This window comes from Saimiri boliviensis, chromosome 1, assembly GCF_048565385.1.
Source record: "Saimiri boliviensis isolate mSaiBol1 chromosome 1, mSaiBol1.pri, whole genome shotgun sequence".
In the NCBI taxonomy this organism is placed as follows: Eukaryota; Metazoa; Chordata; class Mammalia; order Primates; family Cebidae; genus Saimiri; species Saimiri boliviensis.
This window is the reverse complement of record NC_133449.1, coordinates 42,296,779-42,319,721: the sequence shown is the minus strand read 5'-3', so window position 1 is coordinate 42,319,721 and position 22,943 is coordinate 42,296,779. Positions and strand designations below refer to the sequence as shown.

At 38.5% G+C, this 22,943-nt stretch overlaps 1 protein-coding gene across 4 annotated transcripts in view; it reads right to left on the bottom strand.

The window, feature by feature from the left end:
* The window catches only part of MTA3 (metastasis associated 1 family member 3), a 256,836-nt gene that overhangs the window by 70,013 nt on the left and 163,880 nt on the right, over positions 1 to 22,943 (bottom strand). For all 4 annotated transcript variants that reach the window (XR_012516895.1, XM_074396521.1, XM_039479074.2 and 1 more), the window contains exons 7-8: positions 22,817 to 22,919; positions 19,163 to 19,262 (exon numbers count right to left, since the gene is read on the bottom strand). Coding sequence is in view for 3 of the 4 variants with exons in the window: in XM_074396521.1 (XP_074252622.1) it covers positions 19,163 to 19,262; positions 22,817 to 22,919 (203 nt within the window). In the remaining variant the exon portion in view is untranslated. The remainder of the gene's footprint in view (positions 1 to 19,162; positions 19,263 to 22,816; positions 22,920 to 22,943) is intronic.

Genomic DNA, 22,943 nt, shown 5'->3' with positions numbered 1-22,943 from the left:
TAGAACATTGCTAACTTCAAGATCAAGCAGTTCTGGAGGTGCTTAGAGGTTTCGGGTGCTGAACAAAGTTGTTGGTAGCCTTATGAAAAGAACCAGAGAAACCTAATACTGCTTTGTTTTTTTAACGCATCACTTAGGAGTTGCTATCCCAGAAAATCCAGAAATAGAACTGCTTCCCCATGAACCACCTCAAGAGAAGTGTACTGGATAGGATTCTTCTCAGTTGAAAAGATGCTAAAAAATGGTTTCTATAACTTGAATAGTTTGTATATTATATAATCTTTTCCAGCTAGATGTTATAGAATTCTTTTAATGTTAATTCACCTATCATACTTTACTATTATAAACACACTTAGAATCATCTATAAATACTCAATATAAATTGTTTATAGTCTTAAAGCAGAAGAATCCAAAGTTAAAAAAAAAAAAAAAACTAAACTAAACACAGCCATTTAATTCATCATCTTAAAAGATATTCTGCTTATTAGTCTGATGAAGAATTATGGTACTGGTTTTATTTTTGCCAGTGAAGTTTAGCATGGAGGTAATCCTTGGTGCAGCTTTAAAAACGAGCACAGGTACAGCCATTCTTTAAAATGACGATGACACTATTGTTTATATTCTCTGTAGGCAGCTGGAGGGGTATGTGTGATGTAAGATGCTTCTGCATGGGTTCCCATGAATCTTCCGTTCTTGTTTGTATAGTGTGGAACAGGTAACTCTTGTTTGCCACCACTGTACCTTATGTAACTGTGTGTGCCAGTCAGAAATCTGACACCACGTTTTCCTTCTAGGCCATCATGCCCTATCTGATAATCTTGCCTTGCTTTGCTCTGTGCTTTAGTGAAGCCTAGCTGCACATTGGCCATTCTGTGCTGTTTTCAATTTGCTTAATGACAGCAGTTACTCCAACTGTAACTTATATAACTTTAAACAGAATCACACTGTTCCCTGCCTTACTTAGTTGCTTAGTGAAGCACAGAACAGAGGCAATATAAAATCTGGGGTTCACATACAAGTTGGGATTAGAAGGGGAGCGAGCCATAATATCACGAAAAATTATACTAAGTATAATGACAGCGATTTTTCTCTCACAGTATTTTTCTAGCCTTGAACTCATTTTACCTTCATTACTCCTAAGAATAAGGCAAGCATGAGAGTAAGTTGGGTGCTGAAGTTTTAGGTCAAAGACTGTTATTAATACAAAGTATTTACTAACTGTAGAACCTAAGGCACCACATCAGTTAACTGCTCTGAGATTCACTTTCCTTGACTGTTACATGAGAAGAATACTCGTGCTGCCTACCTCACAAGCTTATTGTGAGGGTCAAATGAGAATGTATGTGAAAGATCTTTTCTTATTCGTTTTTAAAATAGATTTTAAGTGATCCCACACTATCTGCTAGGAGACTGTAGGAGAGCTCAAATATCAACTAACATCTATTAAAGTGAAAACATTATTAGGAAAAGTATGCATTAATATGTATATATATATATATATACACACACACACACACACAGAGTGATGCATTAACTACGATATTGATAAAGGTCTAGATTATGAATTTGTTCACAGAGCTAAAGGAAATATTTTGAACATGTAGACATGTTTAGGTACAGTAATTAGCTGCTTTAACAAGGGTTGACATCTCACTTCCTATCACTGGGGCCAGGCACGGTGGCTCATGCCTGTAATCCCAGCACTTTGGGAGGCTGAGGCAGGCAGATCACTTGAGGTCAGGAGTCAGAGACCAGCCTGGCCAACATGGTGAAACCCTGTCTCTATAAAATTTAGCTGGGCATGGTGGTGGTTAGCCATAATCCCAGTTACTCCAGAGGCTGAGGCAGAAGAATTGCTTGAACCCAGGAGGTGGAGGTAGCAGTGAGCCGAGATTGCACCACCACACTCCAGACTGGGCAACAGAGTGAGACTCTGTCAAAAAAAAAAAAAAAAAAATCACTATTTCACAAAACAAAAGTAGGGATTTCATGATCAATTTCCTAATTATAATCACAGCAAAGGCCACTGGCCAGTCTCTACTAAAATACAAAAAATTAGCCAGACATGGTGGCACACACCTGTAATCCCAACTACTCAGGAAGCTGAGGCAAGAGAATCACTTGAACCCGGGAGGCGGAGGTTGCAGTGAGCTGACACTGCGCCACTGCACTCTAGCCTGAGCAATGGAGCGAGTCTCCATATCGATAAAAATAAAATAAAACCATCTGATCTCATGAGAGTTATTCACTATCATGAGAACAGCACAGGAAAGATCCACCCCCATGATTCAATTATCCGCCCCCCCCACCCCCCACCACTGCCATCCCTCCCGTTACACGTGGGCATTATGGGAGCTACAAGATGAGATTTGGAGGGGACACACAGCCAAACCATATCAAGCACAGTCACGTATCTTTTATAATGGTATATTGTTATACCATTAATAGTAATGGTATAATTATTCTTGTTAATCTCTTACTATGCCTAATTTATAAATTAAACTTTATGTTAAGTATAGTGTAGAGGAAAAAACAGGCTGGTTCAGTGCCATCCTTGGCTTCAGGTATCTTGTGAGGGTGTTGAAATATATCCCTTCATGGAAAGGAAGAACTACTGTGATTGTTTCTTAATAACTGACCTCATGAAAATGCAAAGAAAGATCAATAGCATTTAGGGACCTTTAGAGTTAATAATCCCATAAAGAATTATTTTTTAAACTTTCTGAATTTACAATAAATGACAAAACTAAACGAGTAGATAATATTCAAAAATGCTAAAATTCCTCAAAATAAAAGTACTTTCTCTTTTTTTTTTTTTTTTTTTTTTTTTTTTTTTTGAGACAGGATCTCACTCTACTGCTTAGGTTGGAGTGCAGTGGCGTGATCTCAGCTCACTGCAACCTCTGCCTCCTGGGCTTAGATGATCCTCCCACTTCAGCCTCCCAAGTAGCCAAGACTACAGGTGCATGCCAAAATGCCCAGCTAATTTTTGTATTTTTAGTAGAGACAGTTTTGTCATGTTGCCCAGGCTGGCCTCCAACTCCTGAGCTCAAGCAATCTGCCTGTCTTGGTCTCCCAAAGTGCTGGGATTATAAGCATGAGCCACTGCACCCAGCCAAAAGAAATTTTTATAATTAACAGGTGCTCTGAAACCAGTCACAGAATTAAGTGCATTTTTCTCAGCTGATACTACACCAACCACTCAAAGCATGAATGGATTTTCAGTTTTGTGTTCATGTTAAATGAATGAAATTGCTTTTCTTATGGGTACTTTTTTAAATGATGATGGGCTGTTACCTGATTAAGGTTTCAAAGAACCAAAGTGGTATTAGTATTAGCCTTCATAAAGTGACTGTGACAAAAAATGGTTATATTTGTTGTTTCAAAGGTTCTATTCTTTAGCGTTTAGTTTGTGTTCCTGAACACTGAAGGAAGCATTTGCATTCAGAGGAAGAGCTCCTGGACTGTCCCAAATCAAACGGGAAAGAATACGTCGAAATTACTGCTGACCAGGAGATATGAAACCTCCAAAGCCCACATTTATACCACAGACCAAAGGAAGAGTACAGTACTGGTCAGTATGTGTAGAAAGTAAACACTCATCAGGTGTGTAGACTGTGGAGTAACTAGGAAATAATTCCTTTGAAACTGATCAACTTCACAAAGGAAATCAGAGGATCACATTATATGCCAGAAGTCCATATAAACCCCATCTTTCTGATACACACAGAAGTTTCTTTTGAATGGATTTTATGTAGTCTAATCTTACCCTTAAGAGTTTTACAAGAATACAGTTTCTATAACAGAAGAGACAAAATCCAGTAAAGAAAATGTAGGGTAAATAAGCTAAGAAACACGACACAGTTCAAGACTTGTTGTTTATCAATAACATAATAAAAATTGGAAATGCCAGAGAAGTTTGAAAAAATGAACAACTAATCGATTGTGAGAGAAGGAGGAATAGTGATTACCTAACTGGAGAGGACTAGAAGGGAAGCTGTTGAGATACTAGCAATGTTCTTTACCATCTAGTGGTGATCACACAAATATATACATAGATAAAAATGTTAAAGCTGTGTAACAAAGTGAAGGGCATTATATATATGTTACCATATGTATACCTCAATTTAAAATAAGAAAAGAATTTTGAGGCCAGGCGTGGTGGCTCACGCCTGTAATCCCTGCACATTAGGAGACCAAGGCAGGTGGATCACGAGGTCAGGGGTTCAAGACCAGCCTGGCCAACACAGTGAAACCCCATTTCTAGTAAAAATACAAAAATTGGAGGGGGGGGTGGTAAAAAATATTAGTTGGGTGTGGTAGCACGCGCCTGTAGTCCCAGCTACTCAGGAGGCTGAGGCAGGAGAATCGCTTGAACCCAGTAGGTGGAGGCTGCAGTGAGCCAAGACTGCACCATTACACACCAGCCTGGGTGACAGAGCAAGACTCCATCTCCCCACCCGCCCGCCAAAAAAAAAAGAAAAGAAACAGAAAAAGAATTTTGAAACTAAACATTGAAAAGCTAAAAGTTGGCCAGGTACATTGGCTCATGCATGTAAGCCCAGAGCTTTTGAGAGGCCTTGGGGGGCCAAGGCAGAAGTTCAAGACCAGCCTGAGCATTAATTTTTTTAATTTTATAAAAATTATTTAAAAATTTTTAATTAGGTGGGCATTGTGTTGAGTGCCTGTATTAAAAACAAACAACAACAAAAAATCTAAACTAAAAGTCTTCCTTTTCCCTCCAGATTAAATACTTTGCAAAGATACCATCTTTTCAATAGAGATACCGATACACATTGCACAACCCATTCAAATCTAAATTGTAAAAATCATAAGAACTCAGCACAAGCTGTTCTCTCTGCCAAAAAGCAGTGAAGGTGTTGTCACATTTCATCTCATTCATAACAGATGGAGATGACAAAAAGAAGTATTTTAGGAGAAAGACTGACAAGGAAATTTTGGCAATGGAATTCTCATCTTTTGTTAAGCAGAACCACACTATGGGTAGACTGGACTATTGTTCAGCAAATATTCACTCCCTCCCCGACACCTCCACAGGAGAATATTCTTGTACTCCACTGATGTTGGGCTTGGCCATGTGACCTGCTTGGCAAATAGGATGTTAGGACATGTGACATAAGAGAGCGCCTTGACAAGTGTTTGCACATTTGGCCTTGCCCTCTTATGCTACTGAGTTTTGTCCATGGAGGATGAGAGATACAAGGAGCAGATCTGGACCCAACCTATAGCTTGGCACCTACATCAGAGCCCAGTCTAGCTCAGCAGAATCCTAGACAATCTGCAGATGAGTGTATCAGAAATCAACGCTTGTTATTATATATTATATATCATATATAAATCAATGCTTGTATATATATATATAAATATATATACAAATATATATATAAAACATTGAAATTTGGGGAGTGCAATAGATATGTTTTCCTCTTTGAGAAAAAAAGAACTTAATTCACCTAGTTGCCAGAAGTGTTGCGAACAAGACAGTCCTCAGCTGCCGATCTTTTTTGCAATTATTTCAATACAAGAATGATTCATCATGAAAGACCACACACCCTTCCTGGAGCAACCTGCATCCAATAATACAGGGCTGTGAAGGCCCAGCCTTTCACCCTGATTTGGGATGGCCCAAATCAGCTGGAGTCAATTGAGGCCTTCATTGGATTGTATCCACCTCCTCCCACTAACCAATCCTGCCTCCTTCTCTTTTATTCCATAAGTGTTGATCCCAAGGGTAATCCCTAATAAATTTCCCACATAAAAACTGCTATCAGAATCTGCCTCCAGGGAACCCAACCTAAAATGCAGTATTTTGACAACTGCTAACTGATACACATATACTGTATTCAATACTAACTACAAATGTTCTGCAACTTATGGCTACATCCCAACAAACTCATCATAGGTTGAAAATATCATAAGTCAAAAATCCACTTATTACCCTGATAACCCATTGTAAAAAAAAACCCCGAAAATTGTTAAGTTGAACCACTGTAAATCGAGAGTCATCCTTATTGATTTGTTCAGTTACACTTTCACAAAAACTTCACATATATACCTCCTGCATAAATTACAGCATTCCAAATATCATATCTATTTAAAAATTAATGACCATATGGATTTTTTTCCCAAGCAGAGGAAGATTATAATAAACTCTCATGTGGATCACTTGATGTCAGGAGTTCAAGCCCAGCGTGGCCAACATGGCAAAACTAAAAGTACAAAAGTTAGCTGGGCATGATGGTGCACGCCTGTAATCTCAGCTACTTGGGAGGCTGAGGCAGGAAAATTGCTTGAACCCAAGAGGCAGAGGTTGCAGTGAGCCGAGACTGTGCCACTGCACTCCAGTGTAGGTGACAGAACCAGATGCCATCTCAAAAAAAAAAAAAAAAAAGGTTTTTATATGTATAAAAATGTGCCATTCACTTTCAATTTTGCTTTAATGCATAAACAAAATCCCTCATACAACAGACTTAATTGGCATTCCATCAAATCAACCTAAAACACACCCTGAGCCAGGTTCTTATGTGTACTCACACCTTTTGGTTACTGTTTTCTTTTTTTTTGAGATGGAATCTTGCTCTGTGGCCCAGGCTAGAGTGCAGGGGCGTGATCTCAGCTCACTGCAATCTCTGCCTCCCAGGCTCAAGAGATTCTCATGCCTAGCCTCCCAAGTAGCTGGAATTACAGGCACCCACCACCACATCCAGCTAACTTTTGTGTATTTTTAGTAGAGACAGGGTTTCACCATGTTGGCCGGGCTGGTTTCAAACTCCTGGCCTCAAGTGATCCATCTGCCTTGGCCTCCCAAGTGCTAGGATTACAGGTGTGAGCTACCATGCCTGCCTTTTTTTAAAATTATTTTATTTTAAATAGAGAGGAGGACTCACTATGTTGACTCAGGCTGGTCTCAAACTCCTGGCCTCAAGCCGTCAAGTGATCCTCCCACCTCAGCCTCCCATGTACCTGAGATTACAGGTGTACATCAACATACTTGACTCTTTATAATTATCATCACAAGAAAGCTACAGAGGACAATAGGCCACAGGGAACCCATGGTCCTAGATGTCATTTCCAAACTTACTAAGAGCATAATTAAAATGTATTGCCACCTGGCTATGACTCTTGGCACAAACCAGACAAATATATGAAAGCAACTGTGTGAAGACACTGGAAAACAACCAACACAGGCAAGGAGAGGTGATAATCCCTCTGAAAAGTGTAATAGTTGAGCTTCCACACTGACCTTTAGCCTTTACCATTTTCTAGACTGCTACACGCTGAAATAGAGACAAATAGCAAGTTTCCTTTTTACTAGTCTGATTGACAAGAATCAGACTTTGATGCTGCCAGAGTCAGTAAGACCTAGGGAGCAAAATACTGGGGAGGATCTTATTCCAGGCCCTAATGGAAATCTCAGGACATGAAAAAAATTGGTAGCACACATGTTCTCTGACCACATCCTCAAAGGCAAATAGGTAGAGGAGCCACACTTCCTTCTAAATTAACTCCCAAGTTAAATTAAAAATTATAAGGCAAATTGGTAAATATTTAGAACCAAATAATAAAAATACTTCATACTAAAAGATATGTGTTACAGCCAAGGTGATAATTAGAGGGACATTTACAATCTTAAATATTTATCATGAAAAGTAAAGAATTTTAAAAAGGTATTTAAAAAGCTAGCAAAAGAATATAAGAGTAAGCCTAAAGAAAAGCAGAAGGGCCAGGCGCAGTGGCTCACGCCTGTAATCCCAGCACTCTGGGAGGCTGAGGTGGGTGGATTATGAGGTCAAGAGATCAAAACCATCCTGGCCAACATGGTGAAACCCCATCTCTACTAAAAAATACAAAAATTAGCTGGGCATGGTGGTGCACACCTGTAGTTCCAGCTACTTGGGAGGCTGAGGCAGGAGCACTGCTTGAACCTGGGAGGCGGAGGTTGCAGTGAGCCGAGATTTCGCCACTACACTCCAGCCTGGTGCCTGGCGACAGAGCAAGACTCTGTCTCCAAAAAAAAAAAAAAAAAAAAAAAAAAAAAAAGCAGAAGGAAGAAAACGAGTAAAATAAATAGAAAACATACCCGTTTTTTTTAAAAAAGTAAGTGCCTATTCTTTTAGATAACTAATAAAGAAACCTCAGGCAAAACAATCAAGAAAAATAGGGCATGTGACACATATAAACAATAACAAGAATACCTACTTGTAACTACAAATATAGCAATTTGTTTACTTGAAAAATGTTGTAAAAATTACGTTAACAAATCTGAAAATTTAGGAGGAAATACATAATCTCCTAGACAGAAACAACCAAAATGGACTTAAGTAGAACAAAAATCTATTCTAACTATAAATCAAATTATAACCATAACTCACATCAAAGGACATTCTACAAAATAAGTGGCCTGCACTCTTCAAAATACCACAGATGTAAAACACAAAGAAAGACTAGGGAATCATTCAGGATTGAAGGAGACTATGAAGATACAACAACTAAATGTCCTAAGTGATTCACAAGGAGATCCTGGGCCATAATTTTTTTTCTTTCGCCATAAAGAACATTACTGGGACAACTAACCAATCTGACAGTAGCACTGTAACAAGGTTAACTTTCTGAGTCTGAGGATTATACTGAACTAATATACGAGAATATCCTTTTTATTTCTTTCTTTTAAGGAAATGTTCTCTCAAATATTTAGCAGCAGAGGGACATTTATTCTGAAATTTACTTTCAAATTGTTAAGAACTAATAATGTGTAAATAGTGTTAGTGTTTATGGGAGGCAACTATTTTGGACTGAGCTCCTGCACTAGGCCCCAGCAGATCAAACTAGAAGGCAGTCACTTGTGAAGTGCCTAGATTCACAGCAGCCAAACAGAAGGGGCCAGTTTATCTAAGTAGCCATGATAAGGAAGTCCCTTATATTTTAAAGAAAGCAGCTTTGAAACAATCTACTCCTTGTTCCCTGTTTCTCCTTCTGCCCTTTTCTGTCTATAAAGCCAACCACCTCTGCTGAGCTCATCAGAACACTTGCTCTACTTTACAGACAGAATAAATGAAAGCCAATTAGATGCTTAAACTGAATTATGTAATTTTTGTGTCTTTAGACGATAGGAAGAATAATAAAGCAAATGTGATAAAGATGGTAACAACTGGGGAATCTGGACGAGATGAATACAAGAAGTCTTTGTACTATTTTTGTATTATCACAAAATACAGAGTTTTAAGATTTTTATTTTATTTTTAGTTTTTGAGACAGAGTTTTGCTCTTGTTGACTAGGCTGGTATGCAATGGCTCAATCTCAGCTCACTGCAACCTCCACCTCGTGGGTTCCAGTTTTCTCCTGCCTCAACCTCCCAAGTAAGTGGAATTACAGGCATGTGCCACCATGTATGGCTAATTCTTTGTATTTAGTAGAGATGGGGTTTCACCATGTTGATCAGGCTGGTCTAGAACCCCTGACCTCAGGTGATCCACCCACCTCAGCCTCATACCACCAGGCCCAGCCAGTTTTAAGAAATTATAACCACAAGCCTTCCATTAACTCATACTTGTAAATACGAATCTTTCCACCAATCATCCTAAACAAAGTTGCTAAAACAATTCTCTATTTCTCCCAAGTTCAAATCTATAGTGATTTTCTTTTGTTTCCTACATACTGTGTGAAATTTGTAGGAGAAAAAGTAAAGTAAAAGGCTATATTTACCCCCCAAAAAGAAAGAAACTCATTAAAGCTTAAATTTAAAAGAAAAAGATAGATTAATAGACCATAGCACCACAAACAATTCTCCTAGGAGAGTCTGCAGCGTCTCCATACTCATCTGTAGTATATCATCAACAAAAAGATATGTGTATAATGTAGAATATTATTGCCTTAATGAGATGTATTTAGCAGGAAGAAAAATTTCATGTTTCGTATTTCTTACTGCAGTGCTAGTCCATTAGTACTAATTCTGATTTTATAGCCTTAGAAACATGAATAGTATCCATCATAAGTTTTTAAGTTATATAAACCCATCAATTTTATGTCCATTTTGAAGTCTAGATTTCTAACGTAAGTTGATACCTAAAATGCTAATCAAAAGATCTATATTTTCTGGCCGGGCGCAGTGGGTCACGCTTGTAATCTCAGCACTTTCTGAGGCCAAGGTGGGCAGATCACTTGAGGTCAGGAGTTTGAGACCAGCCTGGCCAGCAACACGGTGAAACCCCATCTCTACTAAAAACACAAAAATTAGCCAGTGGGATGGTGGAGGTGCTTGAAATCCTAGCTACTCAGGAGGCTGAGGCAGGAGAATCGCTTAAACCCAGAAGGCGGAGGTTGCAGTGAGTTGTGAACTAACCACTGCACTTCAGCCTCGGTGACAAAGCAAGACTCCCTCTCAAAATAAATAAATAAATAAATAAAATCTGTATTTTCTGCTGTGGCTTCTAAACTATCCCCAATCCCCAGTACCCACAAGGTCCTAAATGGAACAAGAATCATGAATAAACAGAATGAGGTACAAGACTGGTGGCTAGCCATTTTATAAAGCATTAATATCTGAAGAATAATAATATTGTTAAGTCAACTTTCTCTCACCCAAAAAATAAATTGTTTTTTCTAAGTTATTCTTGACCGGAAGTTTTTATTGTAAAAATTATAGCTTGTTTTAAGGGGAAGATTATATAAAAGATTATATTAACAGCCTTTGTTTGCCACTTTTAACTCTTACAGTGACTTTTGTAACAATTATATGAAAAGGTATGGTTGCTTAATCATAGCCTAATGACCATATTCAAACTTGATAATCTACTAAAATAATAAATACAGCATGATAAAATACCTTTTAGACAGTCAGTAAAGCCATAAAGTCAGAAGTAAATGAGACTCAACAAAGATTATGACTAAAGAAGACAAATGCCTCACTGTCATCATCTTCTCCACAAGAACAATGAATATTTATTGAGCTCTGACACTGTGCCAGATACTGCTCTGCACACTTTACAAGTAAGTATCTCAATTCATCCTCAAGTTGATGTCACTTGAGAACTCAGAGACAAACTTTTTCGAAGGCTGGAAAGAGGTGCCAGGGGTCTTGTTCAGGAATCTGAGGCATTGCCTGATTTCGCTCCCAGTAAGGCCAGGGCCTCTATGAGGCCTCAAGAGCCAGAAGAGCCCAATGTTTGCAAACATTACCAAAAACAAAGCTACATAAACTGCTGAATAAATCAGCAAATTGTCTTCCAGTCAATCTGGGCAGCTAATATTGCAGAGAGCTGTAAGCCCCCCACAGAACCCAAAGACCCCAGAGGAACTCTAACTGCCTCTACTTCGAGGAGCCACTGCAGTTCCACCGAGTCTGAATCCTTGGTTACACATAATGAGCAACTCAAGAGTATGGCTGTACTTCCTCTTCCTGCCTGTCCATAACCTTCCTGAAACAGAGCAAGTAGGTTTTATTATTGTTACCACTGCTGATGAAGAAATTCAGACAAAGGTACGTTAAGTAACTTGTATGGGCCTACATGGATCATACATGAGATATATTTTGAGGGGGGGAAATAAAGAATCACAGATAATGTCTCATTTGTACACCCTTGTTCATAGCAAGGTTATTCACAACAGCCAAAAGATAGAGGCAACTCAAGAGTCCATTGATAAAGTAACATAATGTGGTCTAGACATACAATGCATTATTAGTTAGCATTACTAGTCGGGAGTGGGAGCACATGCCTGTATTTCTAGCTATTAATACTTGGTAGGCTGAAGTAGGAGGTTCACTTGAGCCCAGGAGTTTGAGGCTACAGTGAGCTATGATAACGCCACTGCATTCCCATCTGAGTGATAGAGCAAGACCCTTTATATATATACATATATTTTTTTAATGGAAATTTTGACACATGGTACAGCATTAATGAACCCTGAAGACATCCTAAGTGAAAATAAGCCAGTGACAAAAGGCTTATATGAGATACTGAGAGCAGTCAATTTCAGAAGGGTAGTGGCTAGGGGCAGGGGAGATGGAGAGTTAGAGTTTAATGGGGATGAGGTTTGGGAAAATGAAGAAGTTCTACAGATGGATGGTGGTAATAGTTATACAACAATGTGAATCTATGAAATGCCAGAGTGAATCTACTTAATACACTTAAAAATGGCGAAAAGAAGTTTTGAAATTATGGTAAAATACATATAACACAAAATTTAAGTGCATCACAGCTGGGCATGGTGGCACACACCTCACCCGAGGAGTGAGCTGCTCCTCGGGAGGCTGATGTAAGAGGATTGCTTGAGCCCAGAAGTTCAAATCTAGCCTGGGCAACGTTGCATGATCCCATCTCTTCAAAAGCATGCATGGTATGTATGCTTAAATCTTTCTACAGTTCATAGTGTTCAGACTGTGTGTACAGCTCTGGGGATATAATAAAATCAGAATTCAAATACACATATACACATCACTCTTAGTGATGAGATGCTCTCTATAAAACATTAAAACGCTAAAACAAAGGAATGGAAACAATATATTCCAATGACCTATTTCAATAAGAACCTATGTCCCAGAGAAAGAAGCTAATTTACTCATTCTCAAATATTTAGTGAACACCTATATATAGGCCGGGCACTATGCTGGGTGTTGAGAACTCAATAGTGGGGAAAAAACAGATGTGGTAACTACACTAAGGGATGTAACAAGCTAGTACGTAGGGAATGGGAAGGAGAGAAAGGGATACCAAAAAAATCACAAAAATGAGTGTTCAATTACAGACCTGGCTCTCTACAAGAGCACATCACAAAGCAACCTGCCCTAAACTGATGGATTAGCCAAGATTTGGTTTTAAAAAGAGTTAACTATGTGGGGCTATGAAAGCATCCAGGGAAAGGAACTTGAACATGCAAGTCCTGTGGCAAGACACAAAACCAAGGGAAGGATACAGCCTGGTTGGGGCCCAGACGACAGAGAGGTGTGGGCAAAGGGGTTATAGACAGAGGCCAGGCAAAACTCAATAGTTTTGCTGACTATAATAACAGTAATGATCTAAGTTTTTACCCTACATGCAATTAAAAGCACTAAAAGGATATAAGGTAGGAGACAGCAAAATAAAATAATAGTTACACTTTTAAAAGATCAGATATAACATAGAAATCAGAGGTGTTCCCTCCTAAATCGACACAGCTTGGCCTTTCTCAGAACCAGACCTGGCATTAGGCAACCTAAGTTTCTAGTCCTGATTCTGTCACCAATTAAATGTGAGTCCTTATATTATACAATTTACTGTTTTGTCCCTTGGGCTCATCAACCTGTAAGACAGTCTTCCCTAGAAGGTGTATCAGGGTCCAAACAACTAACTCAAAAACTTCTTTTTCTCTTACTCTTGACCCCTCTCCCCCAAATTATTTAGTCTTCAAAGTCCAGGCAAAGAGATAAGCCAGCACCTTCACTTTGGCAGGGCTAAGGCTTTGTTCCAGTGATACCTCTCTAACAATGCTTGTGACATTCTGCTCTTCAAGCCAGCAGGGTACAGACCTTGCTCTGGCCAACACCACCATAACAGGGAGTCACAGGCTAGAACTTCCATCAACTAATGCACTGCTACTTACTAACAATTCAAGATTTCCTCGGTTCCAAGAAATTTTGTTTCCATGGAGATGACGGTAGAAGGGATCAATGTTGGTATTGTAAACTATTTTTTTTGCATGTGTGTGTGTGTGTGTGTGTGTGTGTGTGTGAGACAGAGAGAGAGAGAGAGAGACAGAGACAGAGAGAGAGAGACAGAGAGAGAGAGATGGAGTCTTGCTCTGTCGCCGAGGATGGAGTGCAGTGATTCGATCATGGCTCACTGCAACCTCCCCCTCCTGCGTTCAAACAATTTTCCTGACTCAGCCTCCCCAGTAGCTGGGACTCAGGCACATGCCACCACACCTAGCTAATTTTTGTATTTTTAATAGAGATGGGATTTTACTATGTTGGCCAAGCAGGTCTCAAACTCCTGACCCCAGGTGATCCACCTGCCTCAGCCTCCTAAAGTGCTGGGATTACACGTATGAGCCACTGCACCTGGCCCATTATTTTCCTTTGTATATTGTATAAAATACACCTTATATTTGAATAAAACAAGGGTGAAATCTATAAGACCTCCATGGCTTCAATATTTTTAACAATTATGAATCTTATATATCTTAGATTAGCAGTGTTTGAAATTCATAGTTCAGCTATATTCATAACAGATTTCAAAATGAGGAAGTAAGAACTAGAGATGTGCAGGCAGCTTAATTACCTGTTCCCAATACATTATTAGTGATTTGACAAGTGGCATAAATTGTCTTGGATAAATTGATATCAGATTAGGAATGCTGATAGCCTACTGCAATCCTCAGAAGAAAAGTCACAAAGAAAATCACCTAGGAAGGGCTACCAGGTTTCAGCAATTCCACAACCCTGCCCTCTCTGCAGGCCTCTGAAGGAGGCCTTCAGATCCATGGTTTCATCACCTAATAAAAGAAGGTGCTAAGGCGATGAGAATAGGACCATAATTAGCTGGGAGTGGTGGCGGGCACCTGTAATCCCAGCTACTGGCTAAGGCAGGAGGCTGAGGCAAGAGAATCACTTGAACCCAGGAGGTGGAGGTTGCAGTGAGCCAAGATCATACCAGTGTACTCTAGCCTGGGCAGCAGAGCAAAACTCTGTCTCAAAAAAAAAAAAAAAAAAAAAAAAGGAATAGGACCATAAATACTCAAAGAAAAGTAAGAATTTGACTTCCCAAATTCAACTAAATGATGAATCCATTTTCGTTTCATGGCACAAAACAACCTATGAGCCTTTCATATGCTCTTTTTGGTAAACAATTTGTAAAACTCATTATCAGCATACTAATTTTTACCCATACCACTCATTTTTATAAATGCCTCAGGATTTTAGAGTCTAAGTAAAGCTGAACCTAGAGCAGTATGAGGAGGAAACCACAGCATTTAAATGTTGCAAACGAAAGAACACATCTTCCTCAATGCTACCTCAAAGAAAGACAACAATAACAATATTTAAATCCAAGCCATTCTAACAAAAATGAGGTGGAAGGGTGGATAGAAGAGGTAATCTGATGGAGAAGAGATAACTACTCAGGAGGAATCAAGTACAGATCCAAACCCTATCTCTGAAACCAGCTACACAAACATGACAAAACATGACTTCCTGAGCCTCTGAGCCTACTTCTGCTTTAGAAAATACAGTAATAAATAACGAGAGGGAATATATGTGATAACAGAATAATCGGGCCTCAAAATTACCAAGCATGAATGGAAATAAAACAGAAGACACAAAAAACACTGACGGGTATGAAGGTAACTTCCTAGAAGGAGCATAAAAGGCAAGTATTAAAGAAAATACACATAAAATGATTATTTATAAAACAGAGTCTTACTCTGTTGCCCAGGTTGGGATGATCATAGCTCACTGCATCCTTAAGCTTCTGGGCTCAAGGGATCCGTCCACCACAGCCTCACACACGCACCACCATGCCTGGCTAATTTTTTTTTTTTTTGGTAGATACAGGCTCTTGTTATGTTGCCTAGGCTGGTCTTCAACTACTGGCCTCAAGTGATCATCCCGCCTCAGCCTCCTAAAGTGTTGGGATTACAAGCATAGGCTGGTGTACTTGGTCATAAAATAATGTTTCAACGAATTAAGGTATATAGGTAAGATCCTCTTTAAAATGCTTTTTAAAGGTATCACCTTCACTGACAACAAATACCAAACCTTTAAAACTGCCCTCTCCCAAAAGAAATTCACCTGCTGTCCTGCACATTGACCAGCAGTGGGAAGCAGAGAGCTGCTGCAGCTGTGAACCAAGAGCCCACACAGGCCCTCTGTACCTCAGGCAAGTCAGACCAGCTGCCACAGAACTCTCCACCATCTCAGGAACAAGCCTTTCCACTTGCACTCAAGCTGGAACCACATCCCCAGTTATAATCTGAGGAGCAGTATCTCATAAGAATAGTGTTAAACTACAAGGAACTGGTTACGTAAATAATAGTTTACCCATATAAGATCATGCAACATTAGGGAAAAACTGAGTTCTTACAATGATTTTTAAAAAGGTATTTATAACATATAATTAGGGAAAACATGGGAGGGGAACAAAATTCTGTTTTAAATGACCTCAACTATGTGTTAAAAAGAAAGTTCACATGAGACTTGTCTTATCAGTTATCAAAATGTACTAAAATGTGGTACTTGCACAGGGAAAAACAGATCAACAAAACGGAATAGAACAGATTAAAAGTCTATAAGCAGACCTAAGTATATCTAGGAACTTAAAATATGACAAAAGGGCATTACAAGGCTCACACCTGTAATCCTAGCACTTTGGGAGGCCGAGGTGGGTGGATTACCTGAGGTCAGGAGTTCAAGACCAGCCTGGCCATCATGGTGAAACCCCATCTTTAAAAAAAAGGGGGGGGGGGCACTACAAATCATGAAGAAACAAATATTGGGACAATTAATTTAATATATGGGAAAATTAGATCCCTACCTCACTCTATTCACAAAATTAAACTCTACATAGATTTACAATCCTAAATATGAAGAAAACTTTAAAACTATTAGAAAAAAATAGGACATAAGAAATATACAAATTTATATATATATATATATAAATATAACTCTAGTTATAGCCTAAAAACTCACACACATGCTCACAAAGGGATATGTGTGAAATTTTCATCATAGGATTATGAACAACACAGCAAAAGAAAAATGTTTTGAAAGCACTCCAGATGTTTACTGGTAACAGAATAAATAACGTGTAGTATTATATGAAAAAATATTAGAAATAATACAAAAATAGTTAAAATGAATGAACTGTCTATGTACTTATTAACATGCCTAGATCTCAATAATGGGCAAATGGCAAGGGTTACACAGTAAATTTAAGCACATGCAAAAGAATATTTATGTTGTTTTGGATATATAAATACATAATAGAACTATAAAAACACAGACTACATACATAGCAGATCTTCTAGTGGCTGCCCCTTAAATGAAGGTAGAGGTGAAGGGAAGTAGGACTCAGAAGGGAATACTAGAGACTTCAACATTAACTATAATGGTTGAAAAAAATGTTTTTAATCTGAAGAACTAAAATATTAACATTTGCTTTAGCTGGGCTTATGTGGAGTTTTATTACATTATCCTCTGTGCTATTCTGTAATTTGCTATTATGATTATGTATAATGCATAAAAAAGGGTTTAAAGAAAACAAAATAGTAAGACATTCTACTCTGGATAATGAGGACAAAGCTTCTTTTGGCTGCTGCTGAACTATTTTTCAATTTTTCATAACAGACACACATTAATTTTTTAATTGAGCGAAAATCATTTTGCCCAGGAAAAATACATACAGGTGGTAATTAGATTTCACACAGTTCTGGTTTATATAAATTTTTTTTTTTTTTTTTTGAGACAAGGTCTCACTCTGTCACCCAGGCTGGAGGGCAAGTGGCACGAGCATGATCTCAGCTCACTGGAACCTCTGCCTCCCAGGCTCAAGCAATCTCCCACCTCAGCCTCCCAAGTAGCTGGGACCACAGGTGCCTGCCACCACGCCCAGTTAATTTTTGTATTTTTTTGTAAAGATGGGGGTTTCACGATGTTGCCCAGCCTGGTCTCAAACTCCTGAGCTCAGGCAATCCACCAGCCTTGGCTTCCCAAAGCGAAATATCTGATTTTTAAAGTTCTTGCAAACATGACATCTGTACTCTTGCTTCTCTTGATAAAATATCCTCAAAGTTCTAAACAACTGAAAAAACACAAACCCATTTTGGAGATGCTAAAATTGGGGTAAAATCTTAATGTCCCAAAGGAGAAAATAAAACTTTCTTCTATAAACAATTCTAGTCTTTGAGAAAGGAAAAGAAAAGGGTTCCACAGATTTAGTCACAATCTATAATTGTACAGAAGTACACAGAATGCATAAGAAACAAGGCTGGAAGCAGTGGCTCACACCAGTAATCCCAGCACTTTGGGACATCAAGGCAAGAGGATTGCTTGAAACCAGGAGGAGTTCGAGACCAGCTTGGGCAACAATAGTAAGACCCTGTCTTTATTAAAAAAGAAAAAATTAAAAATTTTAAAAATCATAAAAAACAAGCCTGATGTGCATTCTTCTGAGTTCTTACATTATCAAAATAAATATTTTATGAAAAGCATTTCAAACTGGTATTATAATGAGAAGGTTAAAAACCTATATTGTATTTCATTTCATTAGAAAACAATATGGAAACTTTTTTATTAAATGTAATGAATACTGCTCAAATAACCTTACCAAGCTCAGTTTTCTTATCTGTAAAATGAGCATCCTACCATGCCTATCACAAGGGATAACAGAGATCAAATACAGTAAGTAACTTCAATCAGCAAAAAACTCACAGGTCCACTTTTTTGGAGTGCAGAGAAAGCAGTAAGTGCCAGGTCCTATGCCTGGCCACAGCTGCCATTAATGGTAAAATTCAACTAAGTATAGGAAGTTTCATTTCACCACCAAAAGAAAAAAGTAAATAGATTTAAAAAGATAGCAACTGTTATGTAATAAAAATTATGTAAGAAAACAGGCCCTCTGGACAGGCGTGGTGGCTCAGACCTGTAATCTCAGCACTTTGGGAGGCAGAGGCAGGTGGATCACAAGGTCAGAAGTTCGAGACCAGCCCGGCCAACACAGTGAAATCCCGTCTCTACTAAATACAAAAATTAGCTGGGTGTGGCTGTGTGTGCCTTTAATCCCAGCTACTCAAGAGGCTGAGGCACAAGAATCACTTGAACCCAGGAGGCAGAGGTTGCGGTGAGCCAAGATCACGCCATTGCACTCCAGCCTGATGACAGAGTGAGACTCTGTCAAAAAAAGAAGGGAGGGAGGAAAGGAAGGAAGGAAAGGAAGGAAAGGAAGGAAAAAAAAATGCACCTCTTTCTAGAGAACAGAAAAAAAACTCACAAACATCACAAACAAATGATATCAGAACCCAAGTGATATCAGAACCCAGTTAACCAAATAACCAAGCCAAATCAACCTAGCAGTCAGGAAGGCTAAGAGCCCGAAAGCTCCCGGTCTGTAGCATTGCTTTAAAATTAAACAAGTAACAGGATAAACAACCATAAGATTTCAAAGAGAGTCTTACCAAGGTGATGTCTCGGGAAGCTGCAGCAGCACTCATATGCAAACTAGGCTGCCTCACAGAACTGCTGCAGTCCAGGGCTCTAGCAAATGTCCCAACAGCACTGAATAAACCAGAAACACAAAAAGGAAGAATTAAGTATCTGGGTTTTATTTCTTAATGTTTCAAAAAACACATTTGGATAGTGAATAAAAAACTGTAAAAGAAAAGGCAAAAACAAGTTTCTGAATGTTTGAGAATCAAACAATAATAAAAAGAATTTTTACTCTATAAGATATAATAATTGACAAGCCAATTTACTATCAACAGGTTATTATCATGAAACCAAGAAAAAATAGCCTATGCAGGGGGGAGAAAAGAAGGAAAGGGAAGCTCTACTATAAAATGTCATGGAGTAAAACATTTGGTATTCAAATTGGTTCAAAAAATAAAGTCAGCTGCAGAATTTGACTATTACAGCAAAGCAAGTTCTGACCACTTCTAGGCCCAAATTGTAAAACCCAGTAACATTTTTCCCCCAATATATCATTAACTGTAGCGACCCCTTCCTGTGAGGGTTCAACATGAAATAGATTTCTACCGAAATCTCATTTAAAAAGAAATTCCCATAATGCTGATTTTAGTGATTCAGAAGTCCCTTCAATATGTAAGAAATCCTAACCTTAAGACACACAGCACAAAATGAAGACTCACTGCTTTTCCTGCCTGTATTTTAAATATGCTTGCTGTGGAAGAGATTTTTTATTTTTTTTTAATCTTTATTTTTTGAGACAGTGTCTCACTCTGTCACCCACGCTGGAGTGCAGTTGTGTGATCATAGCTTACCACGACCTCAACTTCCTAGGCTCAAACAATCTTCCCAACTCAGTCTCCCAAGTATCTAGAACTACAGGCATGTACCACCACACCCAGCTTTTTTTTTTTTTTTTTTTTTTTTTGGCTAATTAAAAAATATTTTTTTTTTTTGTAGACATAGCCTCCCTATGTTGCCCAGGCTGGTTTCAAACTCCTGGGCTCAAGTGATCTTCCCGCCTTGGCCTCCTAAAGTTTTGGGATTACAGGCATGAGCCATTGTGGTTGACCCCTAAGGAAGAAATTTTATAAACATTTTAATAGAACATACACGTTGAAAATTACACAATGTACATGTAGTTACTGTAAAGTGAACACATGCATGCCACCAACATCCAGTTCAAGAAAGAACATGACCACAACCCAAAGGCTCCTCAAGCTCCTCTCTACAGGGAACCGCCACCCTGGATTGTGGCACCACAGATTCATTTTCCTCAAATAGAATCACACAGCTGGACTTTATGTCCAGCTTCTTGTGATTAAAATTGTGTTTGTGGATTCATCCATGTTCTTAGCTACGGATGTGTTCACTCGTTTTCCCTGCTACGCGACATTGTGTCTCATCCCCTCTACTGTACTGCTGACAGATACTCTTGTGTTGTTTACAGTTTGGGGTTACTATGAATAGTGCCATAAATCCATTTGTATACGTATCTTTTGGTGTAAAAATGTATGCATTTCTGCTGCATAGATATTTAGGAGTGAAACTTAAGAGATATGTGTGTCAGATGACAGCAAACAGTATTCCAAAGGAGCTGTACCAATTTACACCCCCACCAGAAAGATATGAGAGTGCTGGTTGTTCTACATCTTAATCAATGCTTAGCACTGTAAGTTTTAAAAATTTTAACCATTCTGGTGGATTGGCAGTGGTATTTGACTGTCGTCTTAATTTGTATTTGGAAGATTTTTTTTTTTGGAGACAGAGTCTTGCTCTGTCGCCCGGGCTGGAGTGCACTGGTGCAATGTCGGCTCATTGCAACCTCCACCTCATGGGTTCAAGTGATTGTCCTACCTCAGTCTCCCAAGTATCTGGGATTACAGGCAACTGCCATCACATCCAGCTAATTTTTTTGGTATTTTTGTAGAGATGGGGTTTCACCATGTTGGCCAGGCTAGTCTTGAACTCCTGATCTCAGATGACCTGCCCACCTTGGCCTCCCAAAGTGCTGGGATTACAGGCATGAGACACCATGCCTAGCCTTTTTTTTTTTTTTTTTTTTTAAAGAGATGAGGTCTTACTGTATTGCCCAGGTTGGTCTCAAACTCTTGGACTCAAGCAATCTTCCCATCTTAGCCTCCTAAAGTGCTGGGATTCCATGCATGAGCTACCATGCCCAGCCTAGAAGATTATTTTTTAAAACAAATATTGAAAACAAAAACATACTAGGAACCAACTCCTTGGTGTCCTTCACACTGGCTTCTTGGGAAAAGAAAACATACAGCCCTGGGCAGTCAGAAAAATGAAAAAAAAAAACAGATAAAAATCAAATTTGAAAACTGCAATGTCTCCTAACCAATCCCCAAACTAGAGAGCCTGTCTGGAGACTCTAGACCAGTATTCCATACTCTACAAGGGGCCACAACACTGGCCCCTTCCCAACAATGCACGTCAAGTGTCTCCATCCAATCACTTAGTAGTTTGGTAATGAGCTCTGGACTCCAAATACCTGACCACCAACAAAACGTATGACTGTCCATGGAGACTGGCTCTATGAATACTGATGTATAAGGACGAGCCAAGACGATTTTTTCCTCTGTATTATGAAATAAATTCAACACAAAATCAGACAATAACATAATGACTGTTGCATCCACTATCCAGATCTATCTGATATTAATATTTGGCCAAGTTTGGTTCATTCTTTTAAAAAATAAATATTATAAATTTGTTACAAGGCCCCTATATATACTCCTAGGTCAAATATATATAACATATATACCCATTTAATGTATTTAAAAATTGTTAATGAAATAAAGCATTGTTTTGTATACCTCAAACATTTTATAATTACTCTGTATGCACATAAATGATCACATGGTATATACCCTCAACATCTGTGATGTTTATCTCTTTGCTACATACAGCTTTAATTCATTCAATTGCTATAAAGTAATATTTCACTATATGAGTATACCCCAGTTCATTGCTCACTGATGTACTTTTAGGGTTTTTTGTTGTTGTTGTTGTTGTTGTTGTTTTTTTTCTCCCCAATTTTCCACAGTTACAATACTATGATCATCTCATTTACTTTCAGCTGTGTGGCAATTTCCCCCATGAGAATCATTTACTGTTACCATTTTTAAAATAAAAATAAAATTCTGTCCCATTCATTCTCTTAAGGAGAAGAAGGAACCAAGTCCGCCAGGGAGACAGGCTGAAAGCTCTCAAAGGAAAGCGCTATGCTTAGCAACAGGCCTTACTCACACATGGATGCAGTGAGCAAATTCAAGGTATATATTCTTATTGTTACCTGAATAATCCATGTCTAGAGTAGCCATGCCAAGTAAAAAGGATGACTCTTTTCATTAAGGATATGGGACTTCAGGTATTTTCTTCAAGTATAAAGAATTTCTTCTTTATACTTTCCTGTTTTCTTAATCAGTAAAAAGTCAATACAACTATTTTCATTTAAAACAGCAATTAATAATGAATTAAGGAAACAGTACAATGTATTAAGCTTTCCTACATAAAATACAATCAGAGGGGGAAAAGCAGAATACAAAGAAATAAAAATACATATACCTATAAATTCTTTTAGATAAAGAAATTTCTTGACTCAATAATGCCATATTCATACTTACCGTGCTACAACTAAAAACTGGTCAATCTGTCGATCCGTAAGTGGGCTATTTGGATCCCAAACTTTAACTTCCAGTTTTGACTGTTCCCTCTCATCTGATTCTCCTGTCCAAAAAAATAAAAATAAAA